Raw genomic sequence first — 18,145 nt, forward strand, 5'->3', positions numbered from 1 at the left:
CCACACCAAATGCTGACCAGATGTGACAAGGCAACAGGAACTCTCATACACTCTTGGTGGAGACATAAAAAACAGTTGTGTGGTTTCTTACAAAGCTAAACATACTTTTGCTGTATGATCCAGCAAACATGCTTCTTGGTATCAACCTATCCAAAGGAATCAAAAACTCAAGTCCACTCAAAAACCTGCACACAGATGTTTACAGCAGCTTTACACATAATCAATAAAACTTGGAAGCAACCAAGATGTCCTTCAGCATGCAGATGGATAAAAGAAACTGTGGTATATCCAGACAATGGAATATTACTTAGCACTTAAAAGAGATGAGCTGCCAAGTCATGAAAAGACATGGAAGAAACTTAAATACATATGGCTTAGTGAAAAAAGCCAATGTGAAAATGCTACATACTGTCTGATCCAACTATGTGACTGGCAAAGGGAAAAAAAAAAAAGGAGAGAATGAAGACATGGATGGTTGAGATGAGAGAGAGAGGTGAAGAGGTAGAGTACAGATGATTTCTGTATTACATAATAATGATGTATAATTATTGGGATACCTTCTTCCAAATCCACAGACTATGCAGCACCAAGAGCTAACCCCAATGTAAATAATGAGCTTTGGGCATTAATTTGCATCAATGTATTGGGTTGTGGGAAAAGTTATGACTTTTCCTACAACCCAACAGGTTTACTCTTGGTAAAAAATGTACTATGTGGGGGTGATATTGATAATGGGGGAATAATGCATATGTGGGCGAGGGGTACATCAAAGTTCTGTATCTTCCTCTCAGTTTGATTGTAAACCTAAAACTCCTCTCTTTAAAAGTCTCTGAAAAAGGCTTATGAGGACTGAAATGCCATATGCATGCTGAACCTCAGACCTACAAAAGATGTGTTTTTTTCCCGATTAGTTCATCTAATCAGAACAGTGATTTGTTATTTAAATAAAACTGGAGGGCCTCCCCTGGTGGCACAGCAGTTGAGCGCGGGGCTGCTGCCCGCAGCCTCTGCAGCGCCAGTTCGATCCCCGGCGGCTGGTGAGGGTCCCACATGGTGCGCAGAACTCTCCTGCCTCGCCCGCTGCTCCCCTTAGCAGTGTATTTCGTCAGTTTGCCTGTTCTGTTCCCGGGTCTGGCTCTGGTGAATTCTCTCACCCTCTCGAGCTTCTGAATGTAACCAATGCTTGTATAAATAAATAAATAAAATAAATAAATAAATAAAACTGGAAAAAAATCACTCATGTATGGTAACCTAATCTATGACAAAGAACAAACCCGGGAAAGAATAAACAGTAGAATAAGAAAAGTCTCTTCAATAAATGGTGATGGAAAAACTGGATTGCCACATGCAGAAGAATGAAACCAGACTACTCTCTCACACTACACACAAAAATCAACTCAAAATGGATAAAAGACTCTAGTGTAAGACATGAAATATATCGAAGACATAAATATATATAGAAGACAACATAGGAAAACACTCCATGACATATACCTCAGAAACACCTTTGGGGACTCATTTCCAGAAGGAAAGAAAATGAAGGGGAAGATAAACAGCTGGAACTACATCAAATTAAAAAGCTTCTGTACAGCAAAAAAAAAAAAAAAGAAAGAAAGAAAAAAAGAAAATAATAATCAAAAGAAAGAGACACCGTACTGTGGGTCTGCTACTCCTAAGCAGCCTGTTTGACCACCATTTTGTCACTTATAGTTCTAAATCCTAAGCAAGGTCAAAATGGCCCAGTCAGTTAGGTACAGGAGCCCAATTCTTCAAGGTGCCCTTCAAATCAAACAAAAGCAGAAGCTGGATCACACTGGGAAGGCTATGCATCACAAAGTATGACAGGGAACGCCCAGGGGGCTGAGGACAGATGTATGATAAGTGACCCAAGAAGCTGATCAGTGGAACACCTTGTTGATAAGATTAAAACCATGGCTGGGGATTAGGGTGTGATCTCAATGACAATATGGGGTCATCAAGTAGATAAGAAGTGCCTGGAGGGCAAACTCACAATCCCTAATCTTCTACACCCTTCCCCTTTCTTTAATCTCCTTCTCCTTAATCTCCTTTTGCTGCTCCCCCTTACAAGGATGTATCAATAAAAAGGCCAGGATCTTGCTCTTCAGCAGCATCCTGCATTATGTAGCCTGCTCCACGATTCCTGTTTCTTTGTCAGTGTGGTGTTGCCCAACACAACACTGTACTGAATGGGAACAAATATTTGCACACCATACAACTGATAAGGGACTGGTATCAAAGATCTACAAAAAGCTTACATGACTCATCCAAACCAAAGAAGCCAATCAAAAAATAGGCAGAAGAGCAAAAAAGACACTTCTCCAAAGAAGAAATGCAATGACCAACAAGTATATGAAAAAATGTTCAGCATCACTGGTTATCGAGGAAATGCAAATCAAAACCATAATGAGATACCATCTCGCAGTGGTGAGAATGATCCATACTAAAAAAACTGGCAACAACAAATATTGGCGAGGATGTGGAGAAAAAGGACCCTCTTACACTGCTGGTGGGAGTGCAATCTGGTCCAGCCACTATGGACAGCTGTATGGAGTTTCCTCAAAATACTAAAAACAGAGATACTGTATGACCCAGCAATTCCACTCTTAAGAAGCTACCCAAAGGACAGAAAACACTAATTTGAAAGGAAACCTGCACGTCTATGTTTATGGTAGCACTAGTTACAGTAGCCAAGATATGGAAACAACATAAATGCCCCCAAACAGATGACTGGGTCAAGAAGAAGTGGTCTGTAGACACAACGGAATACTATTCAGCAATCAGAAAAGATAACCTTACATCATTCACAGCAACACAGATGGAGCTGGAAGGAATTATGCTCAGTAAAATAAGTCAGAAGGAAAAAGAAAAATATTGGATGGTTTCACTTATGGGTGAAATGCAGGGAAACTAAACAAAGGGTTAGGAAAAAGACAAAATGTGCAGGCAAACCATAGATTTGAGGCAGACAGGGGAAGGGGAAGGAGGGGGTGAGAACAGGGGAGGGAAGAGCATGAGGGACTGTGGATGGATCACGGGTGCTGTGGTGGTAGAAGAACTACAGGGACTACACCTGAGGGGAGAAATAAAATATTTAACAAAAATGAACAACAATGTAAGGAAATAAATAAATAAACTAACTTAAAAAAAAAGACAGTGGCACCACTGGGGGCAAAAAACTGGAAAAAAGGAGAAATAACATCTACTTTCTCCCTTTATTTTCCTTAGAAGTGAAGAAAAATGGAATGATTCAATAATCTGAAGGATACATTCAGAAAGCGCCTGCACGAATCACCAGTGCTGGTTCACTGTCTCATGTCCCCCGAATGATTCACATTCCGACTCTAGTTGCAACAGTACAGACATGTCCATCCCATCTTCCTCTCACAGGCAGCACCACTCACTCAATTGTCACCCTAACATCCTCTAAGGTTTTTACATTTTTTTTTCACTCGTCAGCAGTGATGGCACATTCTCACTGCCCTCTGTGCTCTGTGACGACAGGCATTTTCCAAGAAGTGAAGTGAAACTAAGGATCCAGTAGTGGGCACCTAGCAGAGGGAAGAAAATCGCCCCTGTGAAATGAAAACCGTTGCTACAGGACTGCCTTGCTGCAAACTCAGATTCTTGGAATTTTTCACCTCTCTGCACTAATGAGTGTGCCAAAAGTCCTGCAAAATTTCTGCCACATCTGTTCTCCAACCACCACACACTCCAGAAGGGGCAGCTTCTCTTGATTTCCTCCACTGTTGTGTCCACACTCTGCTCTTTCGTGTCTCACCTGCTGTCCTTACCAAAGACCACTGGGCCTGCCCCCCTTCTCCCAGGTAACACACAATCTATATTTTTCTCACTACAAAAGTATTGATGCGGACGCATTGCTGTTTGATTAGAAGTTGCTGCCCCAGATCCCACTGTAGTTACTCCACAGTACCTAGCATTTATACACATTGCCTTTCAGGAATCTGAAAATGTCTTAGTTTCAACATACAACTAGCCCCAGGGGTTTAAAACAAAGACTGTAGATCTCATTAGAAGTTTTTGATTTTGAAGAGTTTTGAAAATAAGCTTCCTCTCTAGATCCAAGAAAAAAATGACATCTCAGGCAAATGACCTAGAATTCAGTACAAAGTTTGTTTTTTATTATAGCACCCTGCATCCTTGCTTCTAGAACTGAAACCTGATAAGAATTCAGTACAAAGTTTGTTTTTTATTATAGCACACCACCATCCTGCTTCTAGAACAGAAAACTGATATTTCCCAGAATAAAAAACAGAGATAACAACATTGTCCATCTCAGTCCCACAAATCAATGTACAAGCAGGACTTACATGCAATCTATTTACATGTTCCATCTTAACATTAGTGTCATTAGAGATAATGTTTTGAATTATTAACTGACATGGGTTTCTGTGACTGCGCTTCCTTCTGTGAAGGGGTGTCCGCACAGCCCCCGGAAATGCTGGGAGAAGGCTGGGGACACACAAGCTACGCTTCTGACTTCCAAAGTAGGATTTGCCCACAAAATACACTTGAAACCCAAACCTGCTAATATGTGAGCATCTGGTTTGAAAGGCTTTTAGCAATAAATGCAGAAGGCCAAGGAGAAAAGCAAACCATGGAGGCTGTGCTGTGACAACAGACTGGAAAGGGAGTGGGGTGAGTCCTGGTGATCGTCTCCAAACACTAGCTGGAAGTCACGCGGGCCAAGAAGAGCAGGAAGGCCCTGAAGGATGTATGAGTATCTAAGATGAAGAAGCTGAACTTGGGAAGAGCACGTGAACAGAAAGCAATCAGCTCCCACAGGCCGTTGGCACACAGCTACCATCACTCAGGACCCAAGATGTGCCTCTTCCTGCAGGACTCCCCTGCCCCTGGGGTGCTCAGCTCAGCTGTGCCGGGGCCAGGTCCTCGAGCAACTCTGACAGATAAAGGGTGCAGTGCATCCAGGTTTATATGGAAACCTGTTGCCGGCCTTTTAATATGTCTCGGCCCAGCATAGCTGATAACATCTTCTCTGTATCTTATAGATGGTAAAATGTACGACCGCTCTATCTATCAACAACCTGTCTTCCCACTGCTCACCATGCAGCAGCACCTCCTGAGGTTTTGCAGAGCCTCATCTGAGCCGCTCCAAATAAACACACCCCTTTAATGGCCCTGAGCCCTTTGGGACCCCTACTATGGAAGGTGACATCTGGGGCACCCAGAGGGATGGTATGACCAGCAAAGACCTCGCAACACACTTGGGGGGCATGGACAGTGGTGATGGTCTGCTTCACATTTCAATTAGGTACAAAGAGCTTAGATCATCTCACAGCCTTTTCAGCTTAGCAACTGACTGTGCACACAGTAACCACACAGTAAAGACTGATCACACAAGCTGATTAAAGGGACCCTCTGTTTCACTCTCAATGCAGAGGATGAGAGAGAGAAAAGAATTCTATAGTGTTCTTAATTCTCTAAGTATGTGTTGTAGGCACCCAACAAAAACTATTTGTTGACTTGTCCATTTAAGTCAAAATTTAAATTGTTTGCTTGGTGCAGTAGAATTTTTTAAAATGACAAAAAATAAACTTCTAAAAAATCAATTTTACCTGACAGAATTTCATATTATTTTGTTGGTGCAATGCTTACACATAAGTAAATTTAAGAAAAGAATAAGAAACATTAGTAATCTTCCATGGCTTTCTTAAGTTAAAATCATTCCCTTGGGGAAGAGTCAAGAGTTTTTAATTTAGAATAACCCTTCCAGTAAAGAAATGATTTTGCTAAAAAAAACTGAAAATATACTCTAAAAATCAAGCTCATTCTGAAAGTTCAACAAAGCCACAGGGGGGGAAAAAGTCTTCTTAAAATAATACAATAAGTCTTTGGCAAAAATATCTCTCATGGAAGTAGACAATGCATTAGGGCACGAAAGAGTTGCAATAAGCAAAATCTACAACAAGTAGTCAATTAGGGAGGAATAGGATACTTATATAATCTTATCTCTCCTTGTATATGTATTAATCAATGAGATGGATGTAATGTATACCCATAAATTAATTTTTAGTCCTCCCTCCAGGAAGTGGAACTTATTTCCCTTCCCCTTGGATGTACTCAGCGATTGCTTCCATTAGATAGAGTATGGAAGAGAAAATTCATAATACACAGCAGAGAAACCCAGTAGACATCACCTTACAAGTGATCAAAGTTAGTGTGACAGTAATAAGTCATGTTGACAGCAAGGAGTACAATAAGAGGTGATGAGTTTACTTCACTTTGTGTTATGTCTCCCCCAGGTCATAAGAACATATCACGCAAATCCAAATTGACAGATATTCTAAAAATACCTGATCAGTACTCTTTAAAGTTATTGAGACCATTCAAGTCAAGGAAAGAATGAGAAAATGTCATGGACTACAAGAAATAAAAGAGACTTCATGATGAAATAGAATGTGGTATCACCTATGGGCTCTGAAACAGAAAAAGCACAATCATGGAATAACTGGCGAAACCCAAATAAAGGCTGTAGTCTAGTCTATAGGTTTGTACAAATACTAATTTCTTAGCTTTGATGAATGTGAGGTAAATGATGATAGAAGTAGTTAACACCAGGGGAAGCTCAGTGAATGCGACATGTAGTTCCTTGTACTTTTGCAACTCTTCTATAAGTCTAAGATTATTTCAAAATAAGAAGTTTAAAAATATGTCTGAGTATAAAAAAAGGAAACATTTTTCTAAGAAGACTACTACTACATAAGGGAATGCATAAATTAAAATCCATGGCATAAAACTGAAAAATGCTCTAAAAATGAAATTAATTGAAAAATCTAGGACATACATATTTCCTGCTCTTGACCAGTTTTTCCAGGCCACACGAGTAGTGGGCTAATGGGAACCAGTAAGGCAATTAGGAGGAACACTTAACAACTGAAATTCTAGGTGCAATTGTTTGAGAATTGTCCTTAAGACTTTTTGGAAGAAGGTGCAATATAACCTCTGAGTTATTAGAATTAATATGGTTATAATATAAAATTAATTAAATGGACAGTACTTTCCACCAGCATTCTCTTATCAAGCAGTTCTCCCTAGCTCCCTCCTTTGATCCTGACAGCCAAGACCTAAGAAAGTCTGCAGCAGGAGAAATTCAAGACCTAATTAGAACTGTTTCTCAGACAGGGGATCACTCTTGCCATTTTGCTTGACCTGAATTTGGTTTCTGGAAGACTAGTGTAAAGCTACACACTCTGGTAGAGTGTCTGAGGACATGGGTCAAATGTATCTTGGATGGCATTACAAATAACTAATATTACTAATAGTCAAATGATTTTATATATAATAGTAGGGGGAATTTTCCCTTTTTCCTACTTGACTTTTCTCTTCCCAATTTTTTTTTTTTTTTTTTTTTTAAAGATTTATTTATTTGTTTATACAAGCACTGGGTACAGTCAGAAGTGCAGGAGGGTGAGAGAATTCACCAGAGCCAGAGCGGGGAACAGAACAGGCAGATTAACGAAGAACACTGCTGAAGGGAGCAGCAGGCGGCAGGAGAGGTCTGCGTGCCATGTGAGACCCTCGCCCGGCGGCCGGGGATCGAACCGGCGCTGCAGAGGCTGTGGGCAGTTTCGCAGCCCAGCGTTCAACCACTGCGCCACTGGGGAGGCCCCGAGAGTTGGGCTTATTAACCCAAGATTTTTTGACAAAAAGTATGTGTGAAATGCAAAACAATTGCCTTCATCCTGTGACTGAACTTTCTTGCTGCTCATTTTCCTTGTTTTTTTTTTTTTTTTTTTTTTTATTTTAGCACTTTATTAGTACTTTCTTTAGTATGCTTAACTATTTCTTTTTTTTTTTTTTTTTTTAATAAATTTTATTGTTATATTCCCCATACAATTGCAGCCTCCCCATTCTGACCCCAATCCCTCCCCTCCCACCCCCCCCCCCTAAAAGTGTCTCTGGTTCATAGTTTTTTGTTGATTTTGATTTTCACTTTCTTGTAGTTATTCATTTTCCTGGTCCCTTATTTAAGTTTTCTCTAGATTCCTGCTATGAGTGAGACCATCCGGTATTTTTCTTTTTCTTTTTGGCTTATTTCGCTGAGCATGATCCCTTCCAGCGCCATCCATGTTGCTGCAAATTGCATGTGTTTATCTTTTTTGAATGCTGAGTAATATTCCATGGTATATATGTACCACATCTTCTTGATCCAGTCATCTATTTTTGGGCATTTGGGTTGTTTCCAAAGCTTAGCTATTGTAAACAGTGCTGCTATAAACATAGGGGTGCAGGTGCTCTTTGGAATTGATGTTTCTGTGTCCTTTGGGTAAATACCTAGGAGTGGAATTGCTGGATCATATGGAAGCTCTATGTTTAGTAGGTCCAGAAATCTCCATACAGCTTTCCACAGTGGTTGGACCAGTTTGCACTCCCACCAACAGTGCAGAAGAGTTCCTTTTTCTCCACACCCTCGCCAACATTTGTTGTTGCTAGTTTTTTTAATATGTGCCATTCTCACTGGTGTAAGATGGTATCTCATGGTAGTTTTGATTTGCATTTCCCTGATGACAAGTGATGTTGAACATTTTTTCATATGCCTGTTGGCCATTTGCATTTCCTCTTCAGAGAAGTTTCTTTTAAGCTCTTCTGCCCATTTTTTGACTGGATTATTTTCTTTTTGTTGTTGAGTCTCATCAGCTCTTTGCAGATTTTTGTGATCAGTCCTTTATCATTAGTGTTGGGTGCAAAAATGTTTCTCCCAGTTGGTGGGGTTTCTCTTTGTTTTTGTTATTGTCTCTTTTGCTGTGCAAAAGCTCTTTAATTTGATGTAGTCCCAGCTGTTTATCTTTGCCTTCACTATCACTGCTTTGGGTGATGTGTCTGTAAAGATGTCTTTGATGTGCAAATCACGTAGTGTTTCGCCTATATTTCCTTCTATATATTTTATGGTTCAGGTCTTATCTCTAGTTCTTTAATCCATTTTGAGTTGATTTTTGTGTATGGTGTGAGGTGGTGGTCAAGCTTCATTCTTTTGCATGTAGCGACCCAGTTTTCCCAGCACCATTTATTGAACAAACTTTCTTTGCTCCAATGCATATTCTTTGCTCCTTTGTCAAAGATTAGTTGACCATAAATCTGTGGGTTTATTTCTGGATTTTCTATTCGATTCCATTGGTCTGTATGTCTGTTCTTGTTCCAATACCATGCAGTTTTGATGATTATGGCTTTGTAGTATAGTTTGAAGTCTGGGAGTCTGATGCCTCCATTCCCTTCTTTTTTTTTCAGGAGAGCTTTGGCTATTCGGGGTTTTTGGTGATTCCATATGAATTTCATCAATAATTGTTCTATTTCTTTGAAGAATGACATTGAAATTTTGATTGGAATAGCATTGAATCTGTATATTGCTTTTGGTAGGATGGCCATTTTAATAATGTTTATTCTTCCAATCCATGAGCAGGGGATGTCTCTCCATTTCTTTGTGTCTTCTTCTATTTCTTTTAACAGTGTTTTATAGTTTTCTTTGTATAGGTCCTTTACCTCTTTTGTTAGATTTATTCCCAAATATTTGATTTGTTTTGTTTCAATAACAAAAGGGATGGTCTTTTTGATTTCTTCTTCTTCAGATTTATTGTTTGTGTATAGGAAGGCTACTGACTTTTGCGTGTTGATTTTGTATCCTGCCACTTTACTGAACTGATTGATGAGTTGAATTAGCTTTTCTGTGGAGTTTTTGGGGTTCTCTATGTATAATATCATATCGTCTGCAAATAGTGATAGTTTGACTTCTTCTTTTCCTATTTGGATTCCTTGGATGTCTTTCTCTTGTCTTATTGCCCTGGCTAGGACTTCCAGTATTATATTGAAAAGCAATGGTGAGAGTGGACATCCTTGTCTTGTTCCAGATCTTAATGGAATTGCTTTCAGCTTTTCACCATTGAGAATGATACTGGCTGTTGGCTTGTCATAGATGGCCTTTATGATGTTGAGGTATGTTCCTTGTATCCCCAGAATTTCAAGGGCTTTTATCATGAATGGGTGTTGCACTTTGTCGAAAGCTTTCTCAGCATCTATTGATATTATCATATGGTTTTATATTTCTTTTTGTTGATGTGTTGGATAACGTTGATTGATTTTCGGATATTAAACCATCCTTGTGCCCCTGGAATGAATCCAACTTGGTCGTGGTGAATTATCTTATGGATACATTGTTGGATTCTGATAGCTAAAATTTTATTGAGGATTTTTGCATCAGTGTTCATTAGGGAGATTGGCCTATAGTTTTCCTTTTTTGTGTTGTCCTTGTTCGGTTTTGGTATTAGTGTAATGTTGGCTTCATAAAACGTGTTTGGTATTGTCCCTTCCTTCTCAATTTTTTGGAAGAGTTTGTGAAGGATAGGCACTAATTCATCTCTGAATGTTTGGTAGAATTCATTTGTAAATCCATCAGGTCCTGGGCTTTTGTTTTTGGGGAGGTTTTTTATTACCATTTCAATTTCGCTAATTGTAATTGGTCTGTTTAGGTGTTCTATTTCTTCTTTATCTAGCTTTGGGTGATTGTAGAGTTGTAGGAATTTGTCCATCTCCTCTAGATTGTTAAACTTGTTTCCATATAACTGTTCATAGTAGTTACTGATTATTCTTTTGATTTCTGCTGTGTCCGTTGTGATTTCTCCTCTTTCATTGATGATCCTGTTTATTTGTGCTTTCTCCCTTTTTTCCTTTGTGAGCCTGGCTAGGGGTTTGTCTATTTTATTGATTTTTTCAAAAAACCAGCTCTTGGTTTCATTGATCTTTTGGATTGTTTTTTTAGTTTCAATTTCATTTATTTCTGCTTTGGTTTTTATTATTTCTTTTCTTCTACTGGTTTTGGGGTTTTTTTGTTGTTCTTTTTCTAGATCTTTGAGCTTCGAGATGAGGTTGTTTCTTTGCGTTCTTTCTTGTTTCTTGATGTGAGCTTCTATTGCTATATATTTTCCTCTTATTACTGCTTTTGCTGCATCCCATACATTTAGGATATTAGTGTCCTCCTTGTCGTTCAATTCAAAAAATTTTTTAATTTCTTCTTTGATCTCCTCATTAGTCCAATGGTCTTCCAGTAGTGTGGTTTTTAATCTCCATGAGGTAGGAAAGTTCCTTGCCTTCTTTTTATGGTTTATTTCTAGTTTGATGCCTTCATGGTCAGAAAAGATGGTTGATATGATTTCAATCTTGGTGTATCTGTTGATGTTTGTCTTGTGCCCCAGTATGTGATCGATCCTGGAGAATGATCCGTGTGCGCTTGAGAAAAATGTGTACTCCGTTTTTTTGGGGTTTAGTGTTCTATAGATGTCTGTTAAGCCTAATTGCTCTAGGTCCTTATTTAGAGCTTTGGTTTCTTTACTTATTTTTTGTCTTGTTGATCTATCCATTGTTGATAGTGGTGTGTTGAAGTCTCCCACTACGTATGTGTTTTCTCTGATGTCTGTTTTCAGAGAGGACAACAGTTGTCTGATATATTTTGGTGCTCCTTCGTTTGGTGAGTATATGTTAATGAGTGTTATTCTTCTTGAAGTAATGTCCCCTCGATCATAATGTAGTGACCATTGGGGTCTCTTTTTATCTTTTTGAGTTTGAAATCTGTTTTATCTGATATAAGTATAGCTGTTCCTGCTTTCTTTTTTGGTCCATTTGCTTGTAGGATTGTTTTCCATCCTTTAACTTTGAGCCTATTTTTATCTTTTGTAGCTAAATGTGTTTCCTGGAGACAGCAAAAGGTTGGGTTTTGTTTCTTAATCCAGGCTGCCACTCTGTGTCTTTTTATTGAAGAGTTTAGTCCATTTACATTTAGAGTTAATATTGATATGTTAACATCTGTATTTGCCATTGTGTTTGTCTTTCCTTTGATTTTATTTATTTATTCTTTTTTTTTTTTGGCCTTCTTTCATTGTTATTCGTCCCTCTGAGGTTCTGGCTTTAGGACTCCTTGTAGTATTTTTTGGAGTGGGGGTTTAGTTGCAATGAAATTCCGGAGTTTCTGTTTGTCTGGGTCTCTTCCCAATTTTTGGTACATAATGTTTATGTACCAAACCTACAAGTCATTTATTTACTTATTTGTTTATTTTTATTGAGGTAAAAATGACTTACAACACTGTGTTTTAGAGGTATAGGACCTCCCCCTCGGGTGCTGTTACCCACACCACACCCACCGCCCAAGAACCCAGATACACCTACAATTTAAAAAACTTTAAGAACATATTCATAATCCCATTTTTTCTGGATTTGGAAGTGGACAACAATAACCAATGGGAAATTTTGAGCTGAAATATCAGGTTACAAATTTATCAGGGTTATTGTGTCCATGATGAGACTTCTGAATTGGAAATAGAAGCACATTTTATTGATAACTCAAGAGTTAATTCACAGAACTGGAAGATCATATACGTCTCTATATTTTGCACAGTGCAGGGATGTTTCTGTTTTTCTGGGGTTGAATTAATGATTTCATTTATTGTAAAACCCTTAACCAATCAATGAAACCTTGAAAAAGGCCTCAGAAAGAGATTTGTGGCCAACAGAATTGTAAAAATCCCTTCTGCTCATGGCAGGCCTTATTTCTTCCTGAATTACACTAAGTAACTCCTGAATTTACTATCTTTTTTTTTCCAGGACAGACTCAAACAATGCAACTAATATTTAAAACATGAAATAGACAGAGTTAAACATCTTCTGAGCTATCTTTTTTCTTAATCATATTTTAGGATTGGGTCCTCCAACCTAATTTTCTCTCATGAAGCAACAGGATATTTAAGCATAATGAATGATTCAACCACTAATACCTCCTATGCTCTCCTCCAGTTAAAAGAACAGAAGCTTTGATTCTGTGTTTGTTGATATAAAGATACTCTTGCCAGAAGGGTGAACATACCCAACAGAATTTAATCAGGGTATTACAGTTTCTTGGACTGCACAGTATAATCTCATTATGAAAAGCAGGTGATTAATGTACCAGAATAATACTGTCAGGAGCAGAGAGGATAATAATGGTCTTTGATTCACAAAATTTCTACTAAAAATGGTGTATTACCTGCCAATTCCCTAGTTCCATTTCTTTTTTAAAAATTAAATATATTTATTTAAATATATAAATATATCTTTTACATCATTGTTCATTTTTATATAATGTTTGATTTCTCCTCTCAGGTGTGGTTCCCATAAAATTCCCACCACCAAGTCAACCGTGAACGGTCACCATATTCTCTTGTGCTTGTCCCTCCCATTTTGATTCCTCTCCCTTTAACTGAAAAAGTGGTCTTGGACTTTGGGTCAAGATAGTGCAGTGAACTGATGTTGATGCCTCTGCTGTTCCTAACATGCAGAAATGACAGATTCAGGTAAAAATGGAGAACAGGCATTAAACAATACAAGTATCTCCATGGAGTTGGCAAATAAATAAATAAACAAATAAATAAAAGTTGTGGACAGGAACCGACACTGCAGACCTCCTGGGCCATGGCTTGGGAAGGAATTAGTCAGAAACAGGTTTGTGAGGGTCAGAGCCAGGTCATGTTTTGGGAACCGTGTTTTTAAATTCTGTTTTCTACTATTTCTCTGACTTTTATTTCATGGTGATCACAGCTTCTTATGTCTCTGAGTATAGTAATTAAAGGTTGTATTGCATGAATGCTTAATTTTTATAGATTTTTTTTAGGAATTATCTTGTTTCCCCATTTGTCACTACTTGCCCCTGCTGTGTTTTTCTGCTTATTTGTCTTGGATATTTTCTTGTTACTTTTTTTCCTAATGTACTTGTTTGCCTTAAGTTGTCTGTTGAGTTGTAAGAATGCAGGACTGGGAGGCTAGTGTGGGTTTTCTCTGATGCTACATGTAAGTAGACTGAAGTAGGTTGGTTTAGCTGTAATTCTCTCTGGAGTAAGAAATTGCCCTGGGAGCACTTGGGGCTCAGGTGTCAACTGCTAGACTTCAATTTAGAATGAGTGGGTAGGGGGCCAGGCAGGCAGCCCAAATGCCAAGGAGGCAGAACTTACCATGAATTGACAGTGACAATGGACATCTCAAAGTTCCCCTGACAGGTTCTGTTTGGCTTTGGAAGGAAACAGCCCCACAGGGCTTTTTTGTTTTGTTTTGTTTTGTTTTTTTGCAGGAGGGTCATTTCTGGTTGCCTGTCTTCTGTATATTGGGAAGAGGGAGGAGAACCTACTTTGTTCTCTTTACGCTCACTGAATTCTCTTGACCCAGAGTCTCCGTGACGTGTTCAAAGATAGTTTGAGTTTCTGCTTCTCTTTTATCAAACAGATGATCAGAAAGATATAAAGCATGACAACCTTATCTTTATTTCCCTCCCAAATGATTGAAACATCACTGATTTAAGATAGAATATTATATACTTAGTTTTCATAGAAAAACCATTTAAGAAATATTTACCATTTAAAGGACATTTTTGGGCCCTTTGCCAAACCCTATTTTGCATTATGTCATTCTAAATCCTTTATATAAAATCCATCACTAGAGCTCAGCTAACTGGTACGAGTTCTAATGACTCACCCAGCATTATCGCTACCTTGCAAATAAGTCATATTTGTATCAGATAAAACAGACTTCCAAAAAAAAAAGGTAAGAAGAGAAAGAGATGGAAAGTATATGATTAATGTATCAGTCCATCAAGAAGACATAGCACTCATTAATATATAAGCACCGAGTGGAGCATCAAAATATAGAGAGTCACTTAACTGTTTAGGCAGAGTCAAGTATTTTAGTATATTTGCCCTGATATATATAACCAGCCCTCTTTTGATTGGTAGTCAACTTTCCCCTTAAAATAACTCAAGGCTAGGAATTCCTACCTATGTCTACCGTGTTTGTTTATTTTACACCTGTGTCCTTTCCTGTTATATTTTTCTATATTGTTCAGTTTATCAGCAAGTTCACAGATCCTGGTGACTAGTGGGCTTTTCTAGTCTATTGAGTGAAAAAACAAAAACTTTAAAAAAGGTCAAAAATGAATCACAAAGTCATAGGTGATCAATCTTTAAAAATATAATAGGACTCACCGGTTTTCCACTTTTTGATGTTCTCTTCACAGGAACAAACTGGTGTACAGCAAAGCATACCAGGTAAGTGCTCATGGGGACAGACTTTAGGAAAGTTGTTCGAGTCCATTTGCCATTCACTGGCTCTCGTTTCTGTTAAACACAAAAGACAATCTTTTACTTTTCAAAAGCTGGATTGGGTACAAGACAAACAAATGGAGGCTCCAGGAGGAAAGGCAGGCTAGCACTCAGGACTGTGCACACCTAGAGAGCTAAGTAGACATTTGCCCACTTGACTATGTTCAGGGAGCAAGAGCTGAAGCAGGCAGAGCAGGACACGGGTGTCTTTTCTATCTCAGGTTGTCCACGTCAAAGACCCAGATATGGTCACTTAAGTCACTGACTTGGTTACCATGGAGCGAGAGAAGGATTGCATTGTTTGATGCAACCCCTGTCTGCTTTTCTTTCCATGTCAGCTTTGCCTTCTGCACTGGCAATGACCATTGAAATTCACCCATGGCTAAAGATGTGCACCTAGTAACTTTTCAGTCGATCCTAGATGGACTGTACCATGCTGGTCCCCAAATCCCTACTGGCTACTGATGTGGTGGCTGCTGTAACATGGTAATGTTTCCACATGAGATTTATGATTAAATCTCACCTCCTGAGGCATCACTGTCCCTTGGCTTGTTCTCACCTTGGCCCCCAAGCACACAGCTAGTATTATGTTGGACTTGCTCAGCTCCTGATGCCCATCCTTTAAACCCTTTCATATGCCCTGCAGCCACCCGGTAAGTCACACAGCTTCAGTGGGAAGCGTTAGTAAGGGGTTAAGTGGGAGAGATTGGCCTAGAACAGATGCACTGTTGACAAGGCAAGCATGTGTGTGTGTGAGCTGGAGCCCCAGCAAGGTTAGTTCCTTTACAGAACCAACCCAAGAGTGTCTGTTCAAGTATAACGAGCCAGATCTTCTCCTTCTTCTAAGACTACAATGTGGACCTAGTAGGTGAAGAAGAAGTCTGCAAATGAGAAGATCCTACAGGGTGTCTCAAGTGGTAGAGTTGGTGTGTCTCTTCCCATCCTGACCTGGCTTTCTCCCCTCCACATGAGACAGTCTTGTCCTCACCCTGATCCAATTTTCTGGCTGTTGTGTCATACTTTCATCTCTATCCTTTCCTCTTGCTTTCCCAATCAAAACTCAGTTACTCAGGGGCTTGCCACCAGTGAAAAGGATGAGTTGATAAACTCATCCACACTGAGACAAGGCTGGCTGATGAGAGCTCTCTTAAGCTTTTCCTTGTTTCATCTTGCTCTTGCTTTCTTGAGGAATATTTATGATTAAAAGAGATGAATTTCAATGATGATATTTCAGATAGATCAGAAGGATGGACAATATCACGTTGGCTATTAGGTGACAATTATATCTAAGAACTTGGTCCTTGTAATGACCAATACATAACGTATAAGAAACCTCAACTTTGATAATAATGATACTTTAGTTAACTATATTACCCCTCATGAGGGTGAGAGCAATAACAGAAGAAATAGTGTTATGTTCATGGTTGTACAGCCAGACATGATTGTAGCCTCTTTCTTAAAAAATAAAAATATTTAATGAGCACGTCTTGTTCACCTAAAAATCTATGGGCATGGCATTCCCTGGAGTTGTCATCTGCACTCCCACATGTAAGACAGGATTTTTGGTAGTAATAGCTTAAAAACCAGGTTTATAGTGAATTGAAATCCAAGAGTAGAGACTAGGCTTTCAAATATGTTTGAATTTGTAATTTTGTTGGTTTGCCATTAATTTGTCATGCCTGGGGAATGCCTTCGAGTAAACAGAGTCCAGCTGACAGGTGTCTGCTACATTCTCTCTTCCTTAGAAATCCCAAGGAAGCTTTTTGACTGGACACTGACATGTGGACCCAAAGGAAAAAGATGGCCAACCTATATATTCAAGCCTCTAAATAAGCTAGAGGAGCTCATTTCATTTTAGGATTGGGTGGATTCTCTCACAGCAAATCAGGTAATTTACCTGATATTGTAACAGACTACTTGTCTAAACAAAAACCATTTTTAAATACTCACATCCACTGGCATATTTGAAAGTGCTTCATACTCATTGGGGTGGACAATAGTTATTGTGTATGTTGCCTTTTTGTTGGGCTCATCAAAGCAGGGGAAGGTCTTCCTGGCGTCTGTTGGTTCATGATCGGTGGCTGCTATGCTCCTTAGAAACAAACACAAACACGAAATACATGTTACCTCTTCTGACATTCCTGAGGTAGCTATTGCTAGAGGGAAACGATCAACTATGCAATTAGAATGGTTGCATTTCTCAAAATGAGTTTCTCTCTAGAAAACTCTCATACAGTGGTCAAAGTCTTTTTCCAGAAAGTCTAGGTTAACAATTCAATGAAAGTCTAGAGACAGAGTCAACTATTTTATATCAATATTCACATATTTTGGTGCCATAATTAAAAATGCAAACTGCAAATGAGCAAAATAAAGGCAATGATGAGCTATCATACTCTTCGGCCCAAAGCTCTTGTGCAACAAGCAGATAAACACCAAGCCAAACGAATGGGCTGGTTTCCAGTTGTCTTTCTGGACAGGAGCAGCTGTGCCCTGTCACTGAGCAGAGGAGTATCTCCAGCGTTCCCAGCTCCTAATACACTTTCTTTCTTATTTCTCTTACACCCGAAACCAAACCTCCAGTTTCGTTTCCCTGTGAAGAGTCCTGTGGGTAATCTCCTGGTGAAATAACCTTTGGCCAGGTTTGCAGTCCACTTCTGACAAGAAACAGCAGTGCTCTTTATGGCTCTAAGTAGTTAAATGTTAATGTTTAATGTGTCCATCATTGGAAAGTAGAGATAATTTTCTGATTATTCAGAAGCAATAGGTATATACTTATCACGTATAGTCATATCACAGTAAGATAGTATTATTGCCCATTTGATCATAAGAAGAGTAAGAAAATAAAAAGGATAAAAGATTGGAAGAGTGAAGAAACGTTGATATATTATCACTAATAATTTGTATAAGGAAAACACTTTGTCTTTCAGATTCTTAGGGACTAAGGAAGACACACATCTTAAAGAATACCAAGATAAAAAAAT

The 18,145-nt window shown here is 38.9% G+C and overlaps 1 protein-coding gene across 1 annotated transcript in view; it reads right to left on the minus strand.

Annotated features, from left to right (window-relative positions):
- Nucleotides 1-18,145, minus strand: part of ENPEP (glutamyl aminopeptidase) — a 72,758-nt gene that overhangs the window by 41,635 nt on the left and 12,978 nt on the right. Inside the window, exons 2-3 of the mRNA XM_037509549.2 lie at nucleotides 17,115-17,256; nucleotides 15,048-15,179 (exon numbers count right to left, since the gene is read on the minus strand). Coding sequence (XP_037365446.1) covers nucleotides 15,048-15,179; nucleotides 17,115-17,256 — 274 coding nt within the window. The remainder of the gene's footprint in view (nucleotides 1-15,047; nucleotides 15,180-17,114; nucleotides 17,257-18,145) is intronic.

Source organism: Talpa occidentalis, unplaced genomic scaffold (genome assembly GCF_014898055.3).
Source record: "Talpa occidentalis isolate TD23 unplaced genomic scaffold, MPIMG_talOcc4v2.1 talOcc4.13, whole genome shotgun sequence".
Taxonomy (NCBI): Eukaryota; Metazoa; Chordata; class Mammalia; order Eulipotyphla; family Talpidae; genus Talpa; species Talpa occidentalis.